The sequence below is a fragment of the Equus asinus genome, chromosome 2 (assembly GCF_041296235.1).
Source record: "Equus asinus isolate D_3611 breed Donkey chromosome 2, EquAss-T2T_v2, whole genome shotgun sequence".
In the NCBI taxonomy this organism is placed as follows: domain Eukaryota; kingdom Metazoa; phylum Chordata; class Mammalia; order Perissodactyla; family Equidae; genus Equus; species Equus asinus.
In genome coordinates, this window is record NC_091791.1 from 113,283,671 (window position 1) to 113,306,565 (window position 22,895).

At 52.8% G+C, this 22,895-nt stretch overlaps 1 protein-coding gene and 1 long non-coding RNA gene across 5 annotated transcripts in view; one reads left to right on the top strand and one right to left on the bottom strand.

The window, feature by feature from the left end:
* The window catches only part of PCSK6 (proprotein convertase subtilisin/kexin type 6), a 181,314-nt gene extending 169,910 nt beyond the window's left edge, over window positions 1-11,404 (bottom strand). For all 4 annotated transcript variants that reach the window (XM_070496488.1, XM_044762977.2, XM_070496497.1 and 1 more), the window contains exon 1: window positions 11,108-11,404. In XM_070496488.1, the coding sequence (XP_070352589.1) occupies window positions 11,108-11,389 (282 nt within the window). In that variant the 5' untranslated portion in view covers window positions 11,390-11,404. The remainder of the gene's footprint in view (window positions 1-11,107) is intronic.
* Window positions 11,405-11,591: 187 nt separating this feature from the next.
* On the top strand, window positions 11,592-14,554 carry LOC123282315 (uncharacterized). Its single transcript, XR_006522385.2, has 3 exons — window positions 11,592-11,774; window positions 14,242-14,344; window positions 14,434-14,554. It is a non-coding gene; the product is annotated as an uncharacterized lncRNA (long non-coding RNA).
* The last annotated feature ends 8,341 nt before the right edge of the window (window positions 14,555-22,895 follow it).

The window sequence follows — 22,895 nt, forward strand, 5'->3', positions numbered from 1 at the left end:
CCTGAATCTGCATCTCCCAAATTACAATTTTATTTTATTTATTTTTTTTGCTGAGGAAGATTCACCTGAGCTAACATCTGTTGCCAATCTTCCTCTTTTTGTATGTGAGCCTCAGCCACAGCACAGCCACTCACAGACGAGTGGTGTAGGTCTGTGCCCAGGAACTGAACCCAGGCTGCCAAAGTGGAGTGCACCAAACTTAACCACTAGGCCACAAGGCTGGCCCCTGAATTGCAATTCTTATTACCCAAATAAATATCTTCCGTTTGAATTGTACTGAACTTTTCCTTGGTCAACAACTTACACAAATCTAGATGGTATAGCCTACTACACACCTCGGCTGTATGGTACTAATCTTACAGGATCACCGTCATAGATACGGTCCATCATTGACTGAAACATCATTATGTGGCACACGACTATGTACAGATATATATGCATGCATACACACACACTACACAAACACAGTTAAAAAAAAAAGGAAAGGACATGGTCCAAAACATTAACAATGATTATCTTTGGGTGATAGGATTATTAATGATTTTTGTAGTTTTCTTTGTTCATGTTTTCCAAATTTTACACATACATGTATTCCTTTTGTATTATACCAAGAAAAATTAAGTAATGTCATGACTTTTTAACTAGGCTGTGCCACCCTCCGTGCAGCCTTGGGTCCTCATTAAGCCGTTCTCTCCTCTGGGTGTTCCAGCTTTCTTGTCGGATGTTTGGTTGCACAGCGTTGCACTCTCCTCTTGGGGTGAGAACACACAGGGCTCTGGTAGGTTGGGGGACGGTGTCCAAGGAAAGCCCCCTGCCCTTGAGACTCTCAGACTCCAAAGTCAAGAATGCTGCCACCTTCACTCCGTCATAGATAAGCCTTTGAAGTGAAGCCCCAGGCCAGAGGACTGGTGAGAAGGGAGGGTCCTGCAGTATAGCCACCCACCCTTTAGCTGAGACCAGGGGGCACCTTCCCAGCACCCCTCCTGTCTCAGCCCTCCCCCTGCCTGGACAGTGCGCTTCTGCCTTACCAGTTAGAAAAACCCAACTCAAACTCCACGGCCAGCTCAGCTGCCGCCTGCTCTCTGCAGCCTTTCCTAACACGGACATGGGCTCTGTCCAGGAGTAAGGAATCAAAGATGTTCCAGTGAAAAGCCTTGCTCTGACATTTACTAAGCTGCAGTAAGTTACTCAACTGCTCAGTGCCTCAGTTTGCTCATCTGTGTAACAGGGTCACTACTAGGGCTCTAGGGTGATTATCAGAGGAGTGCTTGGTGATCAGTGAGGATGACGATGTAGGAGCCAGCTGACAGTAGTCATAGTGGGAGTACTGGAACCCAGTGACTCAGTTATCCCTTTTTTTCCCTCTTTTTTTTGGTGATGAAGGTTCACTCTGACCTGACATCTTTGCCAATCTTCCCCTTTTTACTTGAGGAAGATTGTCACTGAGCTAACATCTATAGCAGTCTTCCTCTATTTTGTATGTAGGATGCTGCCACAGCGTGGCTTGATGAGCAGGGTGTAGGTCCATGCCAAGGATCTGAACCAGTGAACCCCGGGATGCCAAAGGGAAGCATGTGAACTTAACCACTACCCCATGGGGCCTCAGTTATCCCTTCTAATGAAACACAGTCACCAGGTGTGTAGGGGGAGGGGAGGTGAGTGAGACTTGGGGATGAGAGGCTGAGCCAGGGACTAGGGCCCAAGGAAACAGAATGAACAAAGACTCTGACCACAAGACGCTGTGGTCTAATGGGGAGACAGACACCCTCCCGCTGTGGCTGTGCACGTGGTGGGCGGTGGGGGGCTAGCTGAGCTCCTCCGTGGAGCTGGGAGCACAGTGCTCAGGGCTGCGGGGCAGCAGCCAGGTCAGGAAACACAACTGTAGCTAATCTTGAAGAAAAGCAGGGTTCTCCAGGTAGACCACACGGGGAACGGGCAACAAAGAGCAGGTGCAAAAGAAAGAAAAGGATGGAAAGTTTCCAGAATGGCAAAGGTTGGGAATGGCTGGAGCACTGGGCAAAAGCAAGCAGTTCTGGGTTGAGGACAGGGCGAGAGGGAGCGACAGCTCGCTCCCCAAGTGTCGAGCGTATCAGGCTTTGCTGTGCAGGAGCCTCCATGCCCCCTCTACCCCACTCCCGGTCCTGAAGCAGGAAAAGGACCGCATGAGGTTTCTGGTTTGGAAGCACCGTCAGGGTGGCAGTGTGGGAAGCAGCCTGGAACTGGAAGGGAGGCAGGCGGGGCAGCGAGGCACTGCCCGAGGCAGCGAGTGCGTGAGGAGCAGGCAGGGCCGCAGGGGAGAGGCTAGGAGGCAGAGGGGCCACAGGGAACTCGGAGTGAGGTCCTGGCTCCGGCTTGGAGGGCAGGGGATGAGAAAGGAGCAGAGGAAGGCTTTGCCTTCTCCCAGCCATGGGGACCATGGCCATAATCTGAGAGGAGGGTAGCCCCACCCGCCACCTGTCCATCCGGGAGACTCTGCCAAAGATCACCGGGGTGGACTCAGGCCCTCCACGGCAAGAAGGAGGTTCTGGCTTAATGAACACGGGAGACCATCTCTGAGAGTTGTCTACAACATGTTTTGAAACAAAAGAGAGAAAGTCTGGAAATCAAGGTCCCTTTCAAAAACCTGACTGCCAACACTGAACACGGATTCATCCACCCCGTGGCAAATGCAGTCTGGCTCATCACGCAGAGCTCTGGGAGCCTGATCCAGCTGGGCTGTTCCTTCCCACTGAGAAGACGGATTCACCCAACAAGGACTCCTTAAGTGACTGACGTGGGCCAGTGACAGGAATTCAAGAGGCCCCAAGGAGGGTTAGGAAAATGAAGCGGACGGCCCCTCCCTGGCCGGACTCAGCAAGCGAGTCCATGTGCAACACGGCAGTGGGCCGGGGCTGTCGGGCCCTGCGGTGTGCGGCTGGTTTGTGCCCAAGCGGCCAAGAGGGAGACAATGAGACTGTTTCTTCCTCTCGGTGGTGCCACCGTCTTGACACTGAGGGCATTGATGGGCTGGTTACCATGGGAACCTGAGCTGCCGATCCCATCCCACAGAGCGTGAGTGAGGCTCCCTCCCGATAGCTGACGGCTATTCATCCCCGATCTTCACAGCACTGGACAGAGGGCCTTGTGCCTACCGCCAGGTCTTCAAAATCCTCCAAGAGCAGAGGCACAAGGACATCAGGAAGCCCAGGGATTTGACAGATAATGGGACTCACGGGGTGGGAAGCATCCATGGTGGGCTGCAGAGGACTGCTGGGCCCTGCTCCATGGGTAGCTGATCCAAGTAGAAGCAAACTAGAGCATGACAAGGAGGGTCCTCCCCAAGCACAAGCACAAGCATTAACCAGGAGGGGCCAGCCTGCTGAGCGTGATGCCAAAAAGCAAGGGATTAAGACAAACTATGGGTGGAGATGGTTCAGCCAGCCGACTTGCTGACCTTGCTTGTTCACAAATGCTCATACCCTTCCCTCCACTAAGAGGCTCTCCAGAGGCAGGGGCCATACCTTACTTATCTCTGAGGGCCCAGAACCAGTGAGAGCACACAAAGAACACTCGCTCAATAAATGAGTGCATGTCCTCCGGCCGCAGGCTGCCCTGCGGTGACTTCTCCACCATCAGAGAAATGGCAGAATTGGAATTAACCTTAGAGAGCAGCCAGAGGACCAACTGTGAACTGACTCTCCCAGGAGGCCCAGAGCATAGTGGCAGAAACAGACAAGCCAACAGTCATGTTAGGGTGATGGGGGCTTGGGAGCCCAGAAGAAGGGAGGTCCGCAGGGCTGAGGAAATCAGGGCAGGACTGCAGATGACCAGGAAAGATGAAGGGCTGACCAGGTGGATGGGAAAGCCATCCTAGGCAGAAAAACAGCATGAAGAAGCCTAAAAAGAAGGAAGAGCATGAAGAGGTTCAGCAGAGCTGGAGCTGGGGCCAGGGCAGAAGGTAGCAGGTGGGTGAGAGGAGGCCCTGCAGCAGCACAGACAGCTGAGGGGCACAGAGGCCCCGGCCTGTGCGGGGCAGTGGCAGGGGAGAAGCAGGGGGACCTGAGAGCCATTCAGGAGACCGATGAGACGGGCTTGGTTATAGATCAGATGGGAGGCAGGGGAGTGGGGGAGGCAGCAGTGAGTTCCAGGCCTCGAGCTCAGGCACCGGGGCAGACGGCCCCTTCTGTAAACAGGGACCACACAGCGAGGAGGAGGTTTCCAGCAAAGGATGATTAGTCCAGTTAATAATATGCAGAGTTTGAGCAACTGAGTGTGGCATCCTAGGAAGACTGCAAGGGGTTAGGGGTATTTTTCCCTGAAATATGGAGAGATGCAAGTAAGTTTCAACGCTGATGAGAAGGAACCGGGACCGACTATGCTGGACAGAGCAACACTAACATGCAGCACTGCGTGTGCAGGTGCACGTACACGAGTGTGTGCGCATGTGCCAGGTGGAGGGAAGGAGAAACAGCGGCGGGTGGGGTCCACACAGGCTCATTTGCCAGCAGCAGCAGAAAGCTGAAAGGCTTTCTTGCCTGATAGCTTACCCTTGTCTGAGAAGTCGGGATGAAGTCCATCTGCCAAGGTGGAAGGAGAGTCGGAGGGCTTGGCTTTGGGCCTTGGCCTGTCAGTTACCAGTCTGTGATCTGCACAAGTCAGAACTGGACCCGAGGTCTCCTCACTACTAAGCAGGGCTGGCGACACCTCCCTGCAGCGTTGGTGGGAGGCTCCACGAGCAAGAGCACCCACACAGGAAACATTCACTGGGCATAAGCACATGCCAGAGCTTCCGGTCAATGCCAAGACTGAGCTACAGTCTGAGAGCTGGGAGGGAGTCAGGCACTCAAGACAAGTAGGACTCCGAAGCCCTCCACACGCAGGGCCCCCAGAGAGGAGGGAAGACACATCAGCGCCTGGCCTGGGCTGTGGAAGATCAGAGGAACTACTTTTTAGAGACAAAATCTGTACAGAGGCTCAGAGACTCAAAAGAGCCCAGAACATTCCCCAGTGTATCAACAGTCCTGCACGGCCCTGTTGGCAATCAAAGCCTGAGGCCAGGCAGGAGGCTTCATCCAGGGTCTGCAGGCCCTCCCACCCCATCACCAGCTCTGTGTTTCTGATCTGCACCCTTGCTTTCTGCCTAGAGGAACCCAAACTCTTCCAATGGACCAGTCAGCTGAGCCATCCACTCTGGCCTGATTCTGAGTCTTCTCTCGGCCACCCAGCTCCATGCACTGCCACTCAGCTTCAGTCACCTTTCTCCAACACAGCCTCAATGACTTACGAGGGCAGTCCAACTAAATAAAACCCTGTCCACTTAAATCTGTTACCACCTGAATAATGACGTCAAATGGGAGGGTATGATACCACGAGCTTCACAATCCCACTCTTGTCTGTACCCCCAGCTCCCACCCAGAATCTCTCTCCTTCCACTCCCAGGTCAGACACACACATGGCTCTTGGCTCAGAGCATAAGAGCAAGACAGCATCAGACTGAAAATCAATACTGGAGAACTAGGTCACAGGTGACTGCTACTCTGGGCTTCCTGGTATCCCTTCCAAGCCCCTAAAACTCCAGTTGGAACAAGTTCTCGTCCATTATTTTAACACCTGGCTAAAGCCTCAGCTTATTTTTCATTATAAGAACAAGCCCTCTGCAGCATGACAATTGTCCTCTGCTGACAAGTGAACTACCCAGGCCCACCCAAAATTCTGGGCCAGGTATGTCCTGTTCAGTAGCTATTTTAAGTAAAACTATTTAAGGCAAGTTCAAAATCATTTAAGGCTCTTAGATCTTTTAGGGCCCTGAGAGCCAGCCTGCCTTTTTTATGTTCAGACTCAGAAGCAACAAATTAGCTCAACACCTGAGGCAAAGCAAAAACGCAAGGGACCGTATGGCGTCTAAGTGCCACCCTTAAGATAAACACCACTTCTGAAAGCTGCACATGCTGAGCTGTTGCGATTTGGTTTGTGAGAATATCTTGTTGCCATCCTTTTCACGTAAATGACTTGTCCCTTCTCCCGCCACCAGCGTCAAAGGTAACAATATATACAGGTTAGCGTGAAGGCGATCTTCACCACCAGACGACTCCAAGGAGAAAGAAGCCCAGTAGAGGGAGAGAGTGATGGCTGGGAGTGGGGTTCCTGGGTCCAGCTCTGCTCAAACAGACCTGTCATCTGCAACTAGGCATTCTGTTTCTCTAGGTCACCATTTCCTTGACAAGTGGATGGGCCCAGCCTCAGAGGTCTAAAGCAGGGGCTTCTTACCCTGGGCCCACAGACACCTGTATGTCCTTGGACATGTTTCAGATGATCCAGGATCACCGTGATATGTGTATGATGTGCATTTTTCTTTTCCTTTTTTCCCTTTAACATTTCATGTGCATCTTATATACGTGTGTGTGTGTAGGTATGGATATATGCATGTGTGTATATGTGTGTATATATGCACATCTGTATACATACGTATGTATTACCATATATATAACACATTCCGATACAAAGAAAGAAAAGTACAAAATGCTTAAACCCAATTTTGTACATAACTTCTATATTATATATACATATGTACCTATATGTGTGTATTGTGAATTAGAACACTGCAGATAAAGTCTGACATTCCTCTCCCCAGTTTCTTTCCCCTCCCTCCCTTCTCAGAGGCTGCTACTACTGAGAACTTGATGAGATCCTTCCTACATGTGTACACATTCATAAATAACATAGAATTGCTGAGTGTGGTTTTTAAAGTTTAAATAAATACTATCACACTGTGCATCTATCTACAACATGCCTTTTCCACTCACCATTATTTTTGAGACACATCTATGTAGATACATTAACATACCTAGTTAATTCCTTTCCAACTACTGTACAGTATTCCATGGTGTGACTATCTTGATTTATTTCTCTATTCTTCTAGAGATGAATATTCAGATTCTGTTCCTTTTCATTTAAACAATGCCTCTGTGACATTCCTATACAACGCAACTTGGGCACTTCTGCAAGAGTTTCTCGCCAGTAAAAGCCTAGATGTGGACTTGCTGATGCAGTTCTACCTCACTGTGGACTGTCAAATTGCTCTCTGAAGTCGTTATACTAATTTCCACTTCCACCAGCAGCATTTGAAAGTTTCGTTGCTCTACATCCTTGTCAACACTTGATACTAACACCTTTCCACATTCGCCAACATGTTCGCCAGTCTAACAGGCGTGAAGGGAGATGACTGCCTTAGGTTGTGCTGCCCCATAACTCCTGGGGAGGCAGGTCTTTTCTCACACTCATTGGCCATTTGAATTCCCTCTTTACTGAATTCTCTCTTCATATACTTTCTCCTTTGTCTGCCTGGCATTGATTTTTTCTTAAATGACAATGACCATTGATAAATTTTTATTTATAGTTTTTTAAATGATCTATGCACTAACCTGTTACATGTTATAAATACTTTTCCTAGTCTGTTACTTGCTTTTTAATTGTTACAATGTCTTTGTTATACAGAACTTTTAACGTATCAATCTCTTCCTTTTTATATTTGTACCTTTTGTGTCTTATTTAAGAACCCGTTTCCTTTCTCAAGTTCATACAGTATTCCACTATATAACTTCTAGACGTGCTACAGAGATTCGGGTCTTCCATCCTATCTGGAATTTGCTGTTGTGTAATACGAGGTGAGGAGCTGATCGTTTTACCATATGGAGAGTCAGTTCTCTCAGCACAGTTTATTGAATTTTCCATCCTTCCCTATCCGTTTGTAACTCTCCTGCGTGCACATACGAGTCCCCATATATGCCTGGGTTTGAGTTGATTCCACTGACAGACGGGATCACTACTGGGCCACTGTCGAACTCTTATGATGCCCACACTTTATGGTAAGTTTTCTCTCTGGTAGAGAATGCCCTCTCCTTGTTCTTTCTGAAGTGACTCAGGCATTCTGGGAACTTACTCTTCCATATCAACTTTAGAATTTGTGTGATTTCATGTTCCATATAAAATCCTCGGCACTTCAACTAGATGACACTGAATTTATAAATTAATTCAAGGGGACCTGTGATAATCGGTCCTCCTATCCATGAACAGAATCTATCTCTTCATTATTCAGACCTTTTTGTTTTCAATAATTCTTTCAAATATTTTGTACTTTTCTCCTTGAAAGTCTAATACTTTTTAAAATTTATTCCTAAATATCTAATGGCTTTTATGCTAGAGTGAATTACAATTTCCTTTATTTTCTCGGATGTTGCTATCGCATAGGTAGCTATTGTTGATCAAGCAATGCGCTTAACTCTCTTACTAGTTCTAATAGTTAGTCTCTAGGTTCTCCTGGATTATCCATATAGTTATTTATGTCATCTGTCAATAATGACATTTAATGCTTCCAAATTCTTTGTTTTTTTTTTTAATTGTGGTGCAATATCTGGGCCCTCCGGAATAACAATGAATAGAAGAGGAAAAAGAGGCTGGTTTGTCTTGTTCCTGATGATGCATATTTTTCAACGGAGAGGGTCCAGAGCCTTTACCAGACTCTGAAAGGCACCCATGCTTCAAGAAAGGTGAATAACCACAAGTCTAAATTACCTTCGCATCATGTAAAATAAACGGAATGGGGTTACTAGTTGTATGAAAGAGAGCAAAACAATCAAGCCAGAACTTAGGGCACTGCAAAGACCCATGAGAAAAGTAGGGCTGGGAGCCAGGGCTGGTCCCAGGCATACCACTAAGAGCTCATTAAGGGTTTAGGGAACAAGTCACACTAAGGAGACCTTAGCCCAGAGAATACAGTAGGAGACAAGAGCAGGGCGCATAATCATCAGAGGTGATACATACTTAGTGTGTGGGCACAAACTGCTCCCATCCCTGGTTTCACCTCAGTTTACTCATCCATAAGTCAAAGCTAATAATATCTACACCTTATTTATGAGTCACAAATTCTCCCGGCTGAAAAAGGCAAATAAGGTTTTTAAAGAGTTCTTATTGAGTAGGTACAGGTTGGAATGCTCCAGGCCTTTTCCACATTAGCAGTGCACTTGGGGGAGGGAGAAAAGCTGGTTTTGGAATAAAGAGTAATAGGCCCTCCTTGAGTAATCTCACACACACACACACACACACACACACACACACACACACACGCCTCTGAGTTGGCTCCTATCCCCAACCAGCTAATCCCTCAGTTTGTGAATGTCTCCACAGTGTCACCCCCAGCACCGTGCGTACCAAGCTAAGGGACCAGGCTGTGTGGAGTTCACCCTGGCTGCACTGTACAGAGCTGGGGAGACTCTGAGACACTCCCCAGAATGTCCCGGGTGGAGGGGCACATGCTGGGAGGAACATTCTCTCCCACAGGCAAAATGAGGACAGCTGACTTTGTGCATAAGCAACTCAGTGAGACTGACAGAAGTTGTTTCAAAGACCCAGTATTTTTTATTCCCGTGGACAGGAATTGTGAGGGGAAGTTACTGGGCCTCTCTCTTGCAATGTCCAAGAGCTCACAGCTCAACTTCAGTTTCCCTCTACTCCTTTAATTATAGGAGCCAGAAACCTGGGCACTTCGTAATTTACCGTGCAGTTTAAGAGTCACTTTTAGCTGAAGACAAACTGCTGGGCCACCTGAGCAGAGCAGTGAAGTGTGGCCGGAGCTGGGGGCCCTAAGCAAACACAAGAAGCAATGAATAGGGCTGGAACCTTGAGGGGCATCTTCAGGCTGGACCATCAGCCAGGGAGATTTAAGAACGACAGAGAGAAACGAAGCCAGTGCTACCCAAAGGCAAACTCTTAAATCACAGGATATTTGAAGAGACTTGAATGGTCGGAAAAAAAAAAAAGATGTGATGGTTTTCTTTCAGACAACACTGACCCACCATGTGAAGCACAGTTCAAACTGCAGAATCGACTTTTCCGAAAGGCCGCACGAGTCACGTTAGCAGCATCCACAACCGACTCAGGATGCAGAGAAGGTGTCATCTACCACACTTTGCTGGCTTCTGTCACAGATAATGTTGAAACTAAATTTAACACTGCCTGGCACTAGGGTCTGAATTACGAGCCCTGCTTCCCTGTCACTTCACTTGATCCTCTAAGCGTGTAGTTTGTAGGAGACCTGTTAACTGCACTAAGAGGTCCCCTGGTGGGACACACACTTCAGCCTGCTGAGGCCCCTCCACGGGCATAAATCAGGATCACTCTCCCACCCCCACTCCACGGGGTTGGGGCAGGAAAAAGGGACCTGCCTCAGCATCCTTTGGAGTTATGCTGCCTTCCTGCCCGGGATTTGTCCCCATTGCTAACTGACAGCAGTAATGACAGCCCAGGCCTTGGGAGGGTTACTGGCTCCACCGCCAGGGTCAGGCCCTGCGCTGGCACTTTGCTGCCAGACAACACTGGATCGTTCCAACAACTGCACGCGGTACACACTGTCACGACTTGCCAAAGATCACAGGGCTAGTAAGCTGGAGAGCTGCCATTAGAATCACGCACAGAAGCCCAGAAACAAAGCAAACTCCCCCCAAGGCCGGCGGGGTTTTAAACGCAGGACCCCTGCCTCCAAACCTTGGCACGGCTCCTGGGTTCCACGCTGTCGGGAAAGCCACCTTGGCGGCGTCTCCCAGGCGCAGGCACCGGGCCGCCCTCCCTCCGGGAGACCGATGGAGCGCGGCTCCCGAGACGCGGGGCCATGCGCTCTTCACCCAGCGAGCCCCAGCCACCCTGGCGCGCGCACCGGGTCGGGGGCCCCGCGCCGCCCGTCGAGGGCAGAGGGCCCGGCGTGGCAGAGGCGGGGTCCCGAGGCCAGGGAGACCTTGGTGGGCACTGAGGACAGCGCCGGCGGGCAAAGCGCGGCGCCCGACACAGGCTCCCACTGCCGCCCAGCCGGGCAGGTGTCCGCGCCGGGCCACCCCTCCCCGGGAGCTGCCCCGGCCGCCGGGCCTGCAAGGGCGTCTCTCCGCAGAGTGTCCCGCGCGCCGCGCTCCCCGGCGACTCCCCGCAGGGCGCCTCGGCCGCCCCCGGCCGCGCGGGCCGAACCGACCCGGAGCCCTGCGCGCTCGCGGCCGCGGCGCCGACAGCCCGGCGGAGACGCCCCGTCGCGCCGTGCCCGCAGCGGCCGGCAAAGTTTTCGGCGCGCGGGGCCGGTGGCACTCACCTGGCCCAAGTTGAGGTAGCCGTGCGCCGCGGCCACGCGGGCCGCCGCGGCCGGGCCGCCCAGCACTTGCACTGCCCAGTGGTTGGTGTAGACGGGGCGCGGCGGCGGCGGCGCGGAGCAGGCGGCGGGCAGCGCGAGCAGCAGCAGCCAGCGCCAGGGGCGCGGCGCGAGCGGCCGGAGTCCTGGCCCGCCGGCGCCCCCCGCGTCCGCGGCAGCGGGGGCGGCGGCGGCGGCCCGGGGCGGCGGCCGGGGCCCGGGCGCAGGCGGCGCGCGCGGAGGCATGGCAGCGGCAGGCTCGCGCGGCGCCCGAGCGGCGAGTGCGCCGGGGGGTGGGGTGCCGCCTTTTAAAGCCGCTCCGCGCCGCGCCGGGGAAGCGCCGCCGCCGCCGCCGCTGCGGGCGGGAGCGAGGAGGAGGAGGCGGCCGCGGCGCGTGCCCGCCGCGCGGCCCGGTGGCGCCCCTGGCCCGCGCGCTGGCGGCCCGCACGGGGCCCGCCGCAGGCTCGGACCCGGCGGCGCGGCGGCGGCGGGGAGGCCGAGACGCCCCCCACCGGGAACTTCTCGCAGACTTTCGGGGCTTTCGGGACACAGACCGGCCAGGGCACCCGGACCGGCGGCCTCGGCCCCGCGTGTTCTAGTAAGAGCCGGGAGGGCCCCGGGGGCATCTCAGGTGAGTCCAGACCGGCGGGCTCAGGCCGGCGCCCTCCCACCTCTCGGGCGTCTGGAGGCCTCCTTCGCTTGGCCGGCTCTCTCAGCCTGAGACGGTGGGCTTGCAAGAGTTCTGGATTCTAGGGGTCAGAAGCCACAAGGAAATATGGGGTCTGGGCCCTGCCCAGAGAAGGCCTGATGGAAGGGGCACGTTGAGTGGGGCGAAGACGTGTGACAGATTAGCTGGGTTCGGTGAGCGTACAGGAGAAACCTGGCGGGACAGCCCCAGGACTACAGCCCACCCGGGGACGCAGGCGATGCAGGTGACTCCCCACGCTGTCCACTTCATATCTGTGTGACCTTGGCCAAGCTGTGCTTCTTGAGCACAGCGCTCCACCTGTAATGGGGATGACAACAGTTTCTACCCCACAGAGCTGTTTTGAGGACCGCATGAGCTCTTGCCATGCAACAAGTTGTCAATAAACGTTTGTTTTTATGAGCCGGCGGGCTGCCACATGGTGGGTGTTCACTGGTTGGGTAAACTCTTAAAAGCTCCCACCGAGCTGGGACCAGTCAGTGAGAAAGTGAGTTGAATCGTCCTTGCCCCTGCTGCCTGGAGCCGCCTAGAATCCAGTGGATAAGTATTTGGTGCGCCCTGGAGAATTTTGGAAATGTTTACACTGTGAACAAGCAAATGGTGAGAGGTGAGGATCGCTTCGGGATTTCCTCTCCCATTCCCTCCAAGATCCGCTGGCCCCAACTGGCCCCATGTGGAAAGTAAGCCTTTACCCTGATCAGTACAGGAGGGGAGACAAAGCATAGGCTGAGCGGGCCTTGAAGGGGGGAGGAAGCTGCGGATCTGCTGCTCAGTTCCCAGGAGCACTCCCTTTTGTTTGGAGTGCTGTCTAGAACCCACTAGAGTCTCTAGCTTGGCAGCTAGAGGGGGGGTGATGAGGGGTCGGAGGAGGTGGGGAGAGAGCAGGATCCGTGGAGATGGCTTCCCCAGGTCTTTTCCAGCCTCCCTCTCAGGAGCCCTTTGGTTTCGTAACTCACATGATTCATCCTTTCTGCAGGTGTGAGTCACTCTGATGGAGGTGGGAGAAGGGGAGGCGTGGTGGGAGGTGGTGGGGGAAAGCCAAATCCTTGTTCACAAGGGCTCCTGCCAGGGGCCCCTCTTGGAACCTGGGGATTGATCTCCCACACCTTCTTCCCTTTTCTGCACTGGATGCAACTCCCCTCCACCTTTTCCCTTCCCTGGCCAACTGGGGTCAGCTCTCTGGGCAGACACTCTGCGAGGCCTGCCCATGCTGCAGAATGTAGGCCCCTTTTGTCCCTCCTACAGATGACCTAGACTCTCGCCTGCTGCTGCCCACTTAAGAGACAGGAGGCCCTAACACAAACTGGGCTGCCCTAGAGGAGACCCCACCACCCCTGTTGGGCAGAAACAGTACCCAGAACCTTCAGCCCGTTTCTTCCCCATGTCACCCTGGCTGCCCACAGAGGAGGGACACTGAGCTGAGACAGGGGGCAGGATTAGAAGCCTCACTCTGTCACTTACCAGCGGTGCCTCTGGGCGACACCTCACTTACCAGCAGTGCCTCTGAGGGACACTGAGCTGAGACAGGGGGCAGGATTAGAAGCCTCACTCTGTCACTTACCAGCAGTGCCTCTGGGCGACACCTCTCACCTTTCTGGCCCCTGTTGACTGGACTGTCTCTTGGCCCTGTCCCGGATCCTGTGCTGTCCTTGGAGTATGTGGCCCTTTTCAAGATAATGCTCTGCTGCACATAATCTAAGTTATTATGAAGCAGCTTGAGCCTCCCAAGAGGGCACCCCCACGGCAGGAGTGATTTTGACAGGCAGAGATAAGGGCTTTTCCATAATAATTTAGTAGATTAAGGGATTCAGCCCACTGAACTGAGAGGAGACTGAAATGCATCTGAATTTTTATTTGGAGAGATCTGAATTTACTTTATTAACAGATCTGTTCCTTTTGGGCTAAACTTGCCATTTATTGTGCAAGTGGTCGGGCAGGCAGCATCTTGGCTTCAGCGTTTTAGGAAGACCAGCTTCCCAAAATGAACATCCTAAATCAAATTGCCTCCTGTGGGTTTCCTATTGATTTACACAATGACAGGCTTAGCTCAATCACAGAAGTACCAGCCCTCTGCATTGTGATAGGATCTGTAATAAAACTTGGCTCGTCTTCCCGCAGGGAGGGGATTTACTGCTCACTCGGGCTCCAGCTCTCCAGATGGCCCTTAGGGCCGCACAGCTCTGTGGAGGGCCTGCCGCCTCCCTATGTCAGCAGGTCTGGGGATGGACAGGACATGGACCAGAAGGGTGATTGGAGCCTGGTCATATTTCTAAAGTTTTAGAAAACACTAATTCAGAAGTGTGATAGTTATATTAGCATCTTCCCAATTCAGACAAGAGGAGGCGACATCACTGGGATGATGATACTGAATTATGTGTTCTCATGCCTACAGTTGATCCCTTTACAGCAAGTACAGGATTGCACAGCTGGGGCCAAGGAATGCCCAGTACTGCCAGGACCACTGGATGGCAGAAGACTTCACCTAGCCTCTGGCGGTGCGTTGAAACAGAATTTGATCCAGAAATTGCCTCCTTTTAGGCAATGGACACTTTACTGAAAAATTGCGTTTCTGGAAATGTGCTAGGTTCAACGGGCCAGGGTGGCATCACTTAAAGAGTGTCTGATGGGCACCACCTTCAGGCTATTGGAGAAGAGCATGCACCTGAAGCCCAGCTTCACCACTACTGAGATGCAACCTCAGGCAAGTTGCTCCAGCATCCTGCTGGAAATGGCAGTAATGATGCTGTCCCCGGGCAAGGGGGCTGCAAGGCCAATGGGAGCTGATAGGTGCGAAGCCCCTTGCCCAGCACCTGGCACCTAGTAAACACTCAACAATGACAACAGTGACCACTCTGCCCCTGGGCACCAGAGCCCTCCAGTAAGATGGAATGGGTGAGGCTGCACACTCTGTCCCTCTGTGGGGTTCACGGGCATATAAACGTTCCTTCCTTCAGCCATGCCTCGTTGCACGTTTTCTCACCTGTTAACATCCCTGAAATCAGGGTACATCTCACAGCTGGTACTTTGCAGTCACCACTGGCCTAGACCGAAATTGAGTTCTAGAAAGCGTTTGCTTCTGCCAGTGATCTGGGGCCCCAGCTTCCGAGACCCCTTGGAGACCACATGGGTGGTATGACCCTGGACTAGGAACGAGCTTATGGTTCAAATGATCAGTACAGGGCATTTCTCTGGATTTGTCCCTCCTCTGTCATGGGCAAGATAGAGACCAGAGGGTTCCTTGCTGTCCCTCTCTGCGTGAGGGGCTTATTTCTCATGTTCTCCCACACAGTGTCCCCTTTCCTTGTTACAGCTTTCTGGAGGGGTCCCCTGTGAGGCTTCCCAACATGGACATTTTTCTTTCTTAGTCATACATAAAATCCTGATGCATCTTCCAGTGGAGGGTGTCTCTTAGATTTGATGACATATTGGTATTAAGGCCTTCAAGACATATTGCAGCAGATACCTGTTTAACTCTCTCAAATGCATTTGGCCTTTGTTTCTCGTAGCAGCTATTAACATCCTATAGCCAAGGTACAGAGAATACGGTGTTTACTGAAAATCTGCTGTGAATCCTCCAGGAAGGCAGAGGCTCTTCTATTGCTGGGTAGTTTGAATTTCCAAAAGCTACCCTTCTGTTGGGAGAACACCTGGATGCTTCGGACGCAGGGTGTTCAGAGGTGCGATGCCCGAAGGGACCCACAGAGGCATTCCTTAGAGCTGACAGCCCCCCACCCCCAGCCAAACCCAGATAACACACAAGGTCCCTGGCCTGGGGGACAGGAGATGCTGACCCAGATGCCACACACAGCGAACGGGCCTGGGACAAGGGAGGGCCCAGGAAGGCGTAGACCTCTGCCTCCCTCCCACCCCGTCCCAGAGAAACCTTTCCCTGGGCCCTGTGTTTCTACCAACCAGGGGTAGCCCAGCTGGCTCCACTTATCTGCCTTTCAGGTTTTTATTTTCTCTCTTTTTCATTTGTCCCAAATCCCACCCACAGCTGCTCCTGCTGGCAGTGGTGGATCCGGAGTCTTCCTCCCCATCCTTCTCTGTGCTCCGCCTTCCCCTCTGTGTCATGCCCCTTTGTCTCGCCATCTCCTCAGTGTGGGCTCCGGTTCATATGGGGCTCTACTCCTTTCTGTGGGGATGTTTGCCCTTCTGGGGTTGGGAGGGCGTGGAGTAGCTTGAAGCCCACTCCACTCCCACCCACTCTTTGATTCTGTGGTTAGACTCCCCCTTTATATCTAGATCCTCATTATCTTAAGAAAAAGGCTTGTGAAAACTACTTCTCCTAAAAACAGTTATCTTAGATCTAGCAATTACGTCTCTCAATCTTCCTTTCATAAACACCCACATGAAAATTTAGTGTCAAACAAAGAATTTAGGAGCAAAAACGCTGAAACTCCCTCAGAAGCTCTTCTCAACTAAGAATGAGAGCTTTGCAATTTATCTGGTTTTCCTTTTTGCCTTGGCTTCCAGGAGGCTCAGAGCCACATGTGATAGAAAATCATAATTGTTTATTTCCTCCTTGCTGCAGCTGTTAGGATGCCTTTGGTTACAAGTACTGGAATACCCAATGAAAAGGAGTGTAAACCATAAGGACCGTTTATTATTTCACGAACTGGAATTTGGTGACAGGTGGATCCAGGGTTGTTAATTCAGGGTTCAAGATAGCTCTTCTGTACTTTGCCTGGCTTTCTCCTCATGTGCCTAGATAACTGCCACAGATTGGGCATCTTTCAAGATAGCCTCCAAGGAAGGAAGGGCAGGAATGAGCTTCCCTCTCTTGAGTGTTTCTCATCTCCTTAGGGAGGAGACACCCAGAACACCCAGCTCATTTCCCCTCAGGCCCCGTTGGCCAGAAGTGGGTCATAAGCCCACCCCCCTGCCAAGTCATCATTGACAATGGGAACAGGGTGACCCAGCTTGGTTTGTGTCAGTCTTGGTTTTTCTCCTGGGGAAACATTCCCCAAGTACATTACTGCCCCAGATTGAGCAAAACCAGAGATGTGTTAGGAAGAGGTGGCCCCAGGTGGGCCCCCAGCAGGTTTATCTCCTCCTCTCAGTTTCTATTGTATCGCCTTCATACAGATTCTCTTAGGCACACAGCAGACGGCAAGCGAATAGCTAGTGAAAAGGAGGGAAAGAAAGGAGGGAGGGAGGAGCCACCCAGACCCCATGCCATGCAGACCCTCAGGATCGCCTTGTGTTTTCCCCAAGTCCAGCATATCAGCGGCAGGGTATGTGTTGTGTTCCTGTGTGGAGACATCACTTTCACTCCAGGATGAGTTTCAAGTTTGTTGCCTGAATACTTTTCCCAAGTGAGAGTAAATTAGGAACTTGAGCTCCTGCCATAGTCACGGCAAATGGAGCAAGGCAGAAGATGGGGTGGGAGTCGGGGGTTGCAGGCACGTACCGGAGAGAAGAGGAGCTAGAAGAAAATGAGTCCTTTCTAGACAAGAATCATTATGAGAACCCTAGTGCATAAGCAGATAATGGGGAAGTGCATCTCAGGATGTAAATGAAGTGGCCTGGCTGGTAAGGTGGAGCAGTCGGCTGCCTGGCTTCTTCCTGGAAAGTTACCTGTCTTGGAAAGTGATCCCACCCTATAGCTTCTCTCTTCCCCCAAGGAAACAAAGGCCAGAAGGCACGAACACATCAGTTTTCTGTCCTCCTGCCCTTGGGGTCTCCCTGCGCCTCTCAAAGCCGCCCCTCCCTTGTTGCCCCAGACCCCAGAGGATCCCTCCCTCTGTGGGATCTTGCTCTGGCAGTTACTCACCCTCTGGATTTAATCCTTTCCCTAGATGCTCCCTGAGCCTACAAAGGCGCCCTCACCTCGTGCCCCCGCACACCACCTCTCTTTCTCTCCCCCTGTCTTCACCACCCAGGCCTTGGAAAAAGCCACTCGCTCTTCACCTGAGAGTCACTGTGGACCCAGCTCTCCGCTGACTGGGCATCTGCCCCCACAGCCGATGTGGCCGGACAAGAAACAAACCACTGTGTCTCCTTGACACTCCTCACCACACCCCTCTGCAGTCGGGCTGAATCCCCCTCTTGTCCACAACTGCTCTCTCTTCTTCCTCCAATTCCCACCCCTCCTCCAGCCTCACTCTGGGCTGCCAGCCCCGCTGCCTTCTTAACATCTTTCTCAGAAGAGGCCTTCTTCCCCATGCACCTGCCGTGCTGGCTCTGCCTTCCCACCGCTGCTGTCGAGGGGACACCTGCTTCTCCTGAGGGCTTCCCCTCCAGTCCGGTGCTGACCCCACCGCATGTCAGTTACTGAAGGGGTCCCTGCACCCATTCTGAGTTCTCTCTATGTACTTATCTCTGATGAATTTCTCCTGCTGAATTGTCTCTGTTCACTTAGCAACATGCTATTGTTCCATCCATCTTAAAACAAAACTCTCTCTCCCGCTACCCTCCCATTTCTCTGCTTCCCTTCTTAGCAAAACAAAACTCTCAAAAGAAAGAGTTGTCTCTACTTGCTGTCTTAATTTCTCTCCTGCTCTTTCTCAGACCCACTTCAATCAGGCCACACCCTCTCTGCTCACCCCCGCGCTCTGTCACGGTCACCAGCAGCCCCCGGGTTGCTAAATCCAGTGGTCAGTTCTCGGCCCTCCTCCTAGGAGCCCTTCCTGCTTGTCCTGCAGCATTCCTCACATGGCCTCCAGGACACCCCTCCCCACCTCCTGTTCTCCTCTGACCTCAGCGGCTGCTCCTCTCAGTCCTCACTGCTGGTTTCTTCTCAGCATCAAGTACCCCAAGGCCCAGTTCTTGGGCTTCTTCTCTCTTCTCTCTACCCCTACGCCCCTGATGATGTCTACCATTCTCGTAACTGAAGATGCCCGTTACATGCTGTGGCTCCCAACATGTATCGCTGGCTTGGACCTTGCTCCTGAGTTCTAGGCGGCCAGCGACTTCTCCATTTGGGCGTCTAAGGCACGTCACAAAAAACTGCACTCCTCATCTCCACCCACTCCATCCCCAGTTTTCCCCATCACAGTAGAAAGCAACTCCACCCTACAGTCCTCCTTGACCCCTCCTCTCACACCCGCTGCTGTGCTGTCAGTGAATCCGGTTGTTTCTACCTTCAAAATCCACCCAGAGTCTGCCGGCTTCTCATCACTCCCGCTGCCCCCACCCCAGATCAGATCACCCTCGCCGCTCACCTGGTGTAACTCAGCAGCCTCCTAGATGCCTTCCCTATTTTGCCCTTGCCCCCTTGAATCAATCCTTAACTCGGAGGATCATGTGAAAACAGAAGTCAGGCCACTCCTCGGCTCAAAATTCTCCCACAGCTTCCAGTCTCATGCAGAGCAAAATCCAAAGTCCTTACAGGGCCCCAAAGATCCCGTATGCTCTACCCCCAACCCCGCCCCACCACACACCGTGGAGTCTGTCAGATGCTAAAAGATCTTTGAGCTGCATGGTTCAGGCTTTCTGAAGGAAGTGACTTTTAAGCTGAGCTCAAAGAAATAAACAGGAAATAGCCAGATGAGTGGACCATCAGTCAGGTCTAAGTGGGAGGGCAGAAACCATACCAAGCATTTACAGTGGAGGGAACTGGTGACACAGGCGATGGAGGAGCTGAGATGGGGGGGTGAACCCAAGAGAAGCACAGTCTCTCCCAGGTGGGTTACCCATGTATTACCCAGCTCGAGGCAGAGCTCCTGGCATGGGACCAGCACATGCAAAGGCCCTGAGGCAGGAAGAAGGTGGTGTGGTGGAAGAGACAGAGGGGCAGGGGCATTGATAATGAAAGGAGGGTGGCATGAGAGGGGGCAGGAGGGATGGCCAGAGGCAAGGCTATGACAGCTTCATCAACCCCGGCAGGAATATGGACTTGATTCCAAGAAGAGTAGAAAGCAGAGGAGGGACACTCTCACTGTTCCAACCAGCCTAACCTCAGTGGCTCTGACACCTGTCTCTGCAGCCTTTCTCTGTCTTCAGCAGGCCACCCCTCGGCTCCCACATCTTTAGCTCTTTACTCAACATCTCCACTGTTTCTAGCCTCTGAAACCCAGAGCAGCCTATACTAGCCTCCTCACTTCCACGCTGCCCGGACCTGGCCTCCAGGGCCCCCGGGGCATCCACAGAACTGTCGTTCCCTCAGTGACCCCAGTGGTCTCTGCCTGACTCCTGCCTCTCTTACCCGTCCCCTCCTTGCCATCCCTAGGCTCCCATCCCAGCTGAGGTCCTCACGGGCCAAGTGCTTTCTTGACCACTTCCCACGTAGTCTCTCTGTCCCCAGCCCACTGCCCCTCAACACACCGTCTTACCGTCTTGGTTCCTAAGCACTCTTGTAGCCTACTTACATCATCGCAAGACTCTCGACAGTCAGGGTGGAGACCGAGCTTGAGGGCGCAGCCCTCACGGCCTTTAGCAAGCTGGCACTCTTTCTAGCTCTCCCTGCCCCACCGTGGGACCAAACGTGGTTCCCAAATGGACCAGCCATTCAGGCCCGGGCAGCTTGGCTGTCACCACTTCCTCCCTGGGCGGGCCTTCCTCCCCTCTCCTCCCGCACACTGAGATTCATCCTTGCATGCCCACGCCGGCTGCAGGTCACCTCTGTGAAGCCTTCCTTAAGGGAAAGTCCCCCTCCCACACTCCGCCCTCTCTCTCTTTGTCCCCAGGCAGAATTGCTCACCTGGCTGTATGGCCTTATGTTTTGGGGCCCAACTGTGAGGACTGGTGGTGGAATCGCTCACACCCAGCTCAGTGCCCAACTAGGAGTTGGGTCTCAGTAGCTGCTTTTCATCTCACGGGGCTCCCTGGGCCCCCCTTTCCTGGCAAGATGACCCCTCAGACCCAGTGGTCTTGCTCAACCCTTGTTGTCTGACATGGGTAGGCTGGGCTATGAAGGGAATCCAGTAGATTTAAAAAAATTCCATTGGTGCCCTGGATTTTCCCCATAAGTGTGATAGCCAGCTATAATCCTAAATGTCACTCCTTCCAGGTTCTCTTTCCCTCTATATTAGGTGACAGTGATTTTCCTAAAAGGTCAGGAACTGAAGACCTGATTGTAGGTGTCCCGAAGCCAGCAGCAGACACAGGGCCAAGGGCAGCAGGGTCTGGGGCTCAGTTCCTGCCGACCGGCCAGGGACCAGGGCACACTTCAGGCCTGCTGAGCAGGGCCTGCAGGAGTGCAACAGGGGTTCCTGAAGCGTCAGTGCATTCGGTGAAAGAAGGGCCCAGTAGATGAGGGAAGGCTGGTGACCACAGGCCCCAAGAAGCAAGACACAGAGAACTTCACCTTCCTTTCCACATGCTGTGGCAATTTTCTGCGGATTTTGGCATAACTTCATGCAGGGTTGCCTTAGTGTGGGCTTCCGCGGTCCCGTCTCTGAGGCAGGGTGGGGCGATGGTTAGGGGTGTGGGCCTTGGGCTGAGTGTGGAATTCAGCTCAGCACTTGTTGGCTGTGTCACTTTGGACAGGTCACTTGTCCTCCTCTGCCTCAGTTTCCTCTACCAAAGATGAGATGTAAAATGGTACCTCCTTGTGGTGAGTGAGGTCATCCATGCAGGACGACTGGGGCAGTGCCGGCAGCTAGCGAGCTGGCTGCACACCTCCCCAAGGCACGTGTCCTTGGTTTGGCAGACACTGGCAGGGTTGTGTGACAGCAGAAGCGTGGGGCGGTGGGGCGTCGTGCCCAGTTACTAAACCTCAATGGTTCCCGTTATCTTGCTTGATCTACGTGGTGGATTTAGGACTCCCAAAAATCTGCTTGAGGCTTTTTATATCCTCTTCACTATTTATAGTCGAAACTCTCCCAAATCCGCAGCCCAGCCCACATCGCTCCTGCTATGCTCTCTCTCCACCCAGACTCACCAGCAGCAGGGAACAGAGCTGTGTGGTCTGTGGCCCCGGCCAGCCCTCGCTCCTCCTCCTCCAGGAGTGAGACCCAGGAGCCCCTCTGCCCTTAGCGGGTCCTGCCACGCTGAAACCTGCTGTTGTGTCCGCTTCCCCCCCCACTCCGAGGAGCTCCTGCCATGCCACCAATTCCTGCCATTCCATACTGTGTTTCTTAAAAGATTGAAAATTTCGTAACCAAACAACGTGTCTGTGGCTCAAATGGTTCTGTCTGGCTCTCTTCATCTGGACTGGGGCTGATTCCCTTCTTCTTCTTTCTCTGTCTGAGCGCTTTCTCCCTCCATCCTGTAAAATTGAGAGAAATCAGCAAAATGAGCAGCGTGCTCTCTCCTGAGCGTGTCGCCATCACAAGTGGCAGGTGGTCCCTGTCGTTGAGAAGAAAACCTGATTCAGTCCTCATCCTTGGGAAGCTTCTCCCTCACAGCAAGACGCTGCGCCTCTCAGGTCGAAGCTCGCAGCGGACTTGCGGCACAGAGCAGGGCCACGGGGCAGCATGACAGGAAGTGGTGCTCAGGTCCTGCCGCACAGAACAGTCAGGGAATGGCCGGAAGACAGAACGATTGCCCAGGCAGGAATATGAGAGGCAGTATAGCACTGTGGTTAGAGCAGAGATCCTGGAACTGACCATCTGGGTTCTCATTTCAGCTCTGCCACTTCCTAGCTGTGCAACCTCTGGCGAAAAGGTTAACGTCTCTAGGCCTCAGTTTTCCTAATGAGCAAAAAATGGGCATAATATTTGTGTTCACCTTGAATGAGTCAGTGTACATAAAGGGCTCCAACTTGTGCCTTGCACTTAGACAGCATCATGTAAGAACTATGATTATAATGCCAGAGGTTTGGCGGTATCTGATTGCTACTTGTAGATGTAGATGGTACTAGAAGTGTCTTTATGTGTGCAGCTGTGTTAAAGATGTGCTCTGGGCTGGTTGGCGCCATGGGGACAGCCTTGTATCTCCACCAGAAGAGATGCTCCACATCCCAGACCCAGAAAGAGCACACAGCCCGGGGGCATCAGCTCCTTCCTGGTGTGTGCCTGAAGAAGAAGGGGGGCAAGAAAGAGGATGGAGTTGCCAAGGAGGAGACACGCACTCGCATTTACTGAGGCCTCTGTAAGGCTTCCATGTACATCTGTGTCTCATTTGTGTTGAAAACCACCCCATGCAGTGGTTATCATTTCT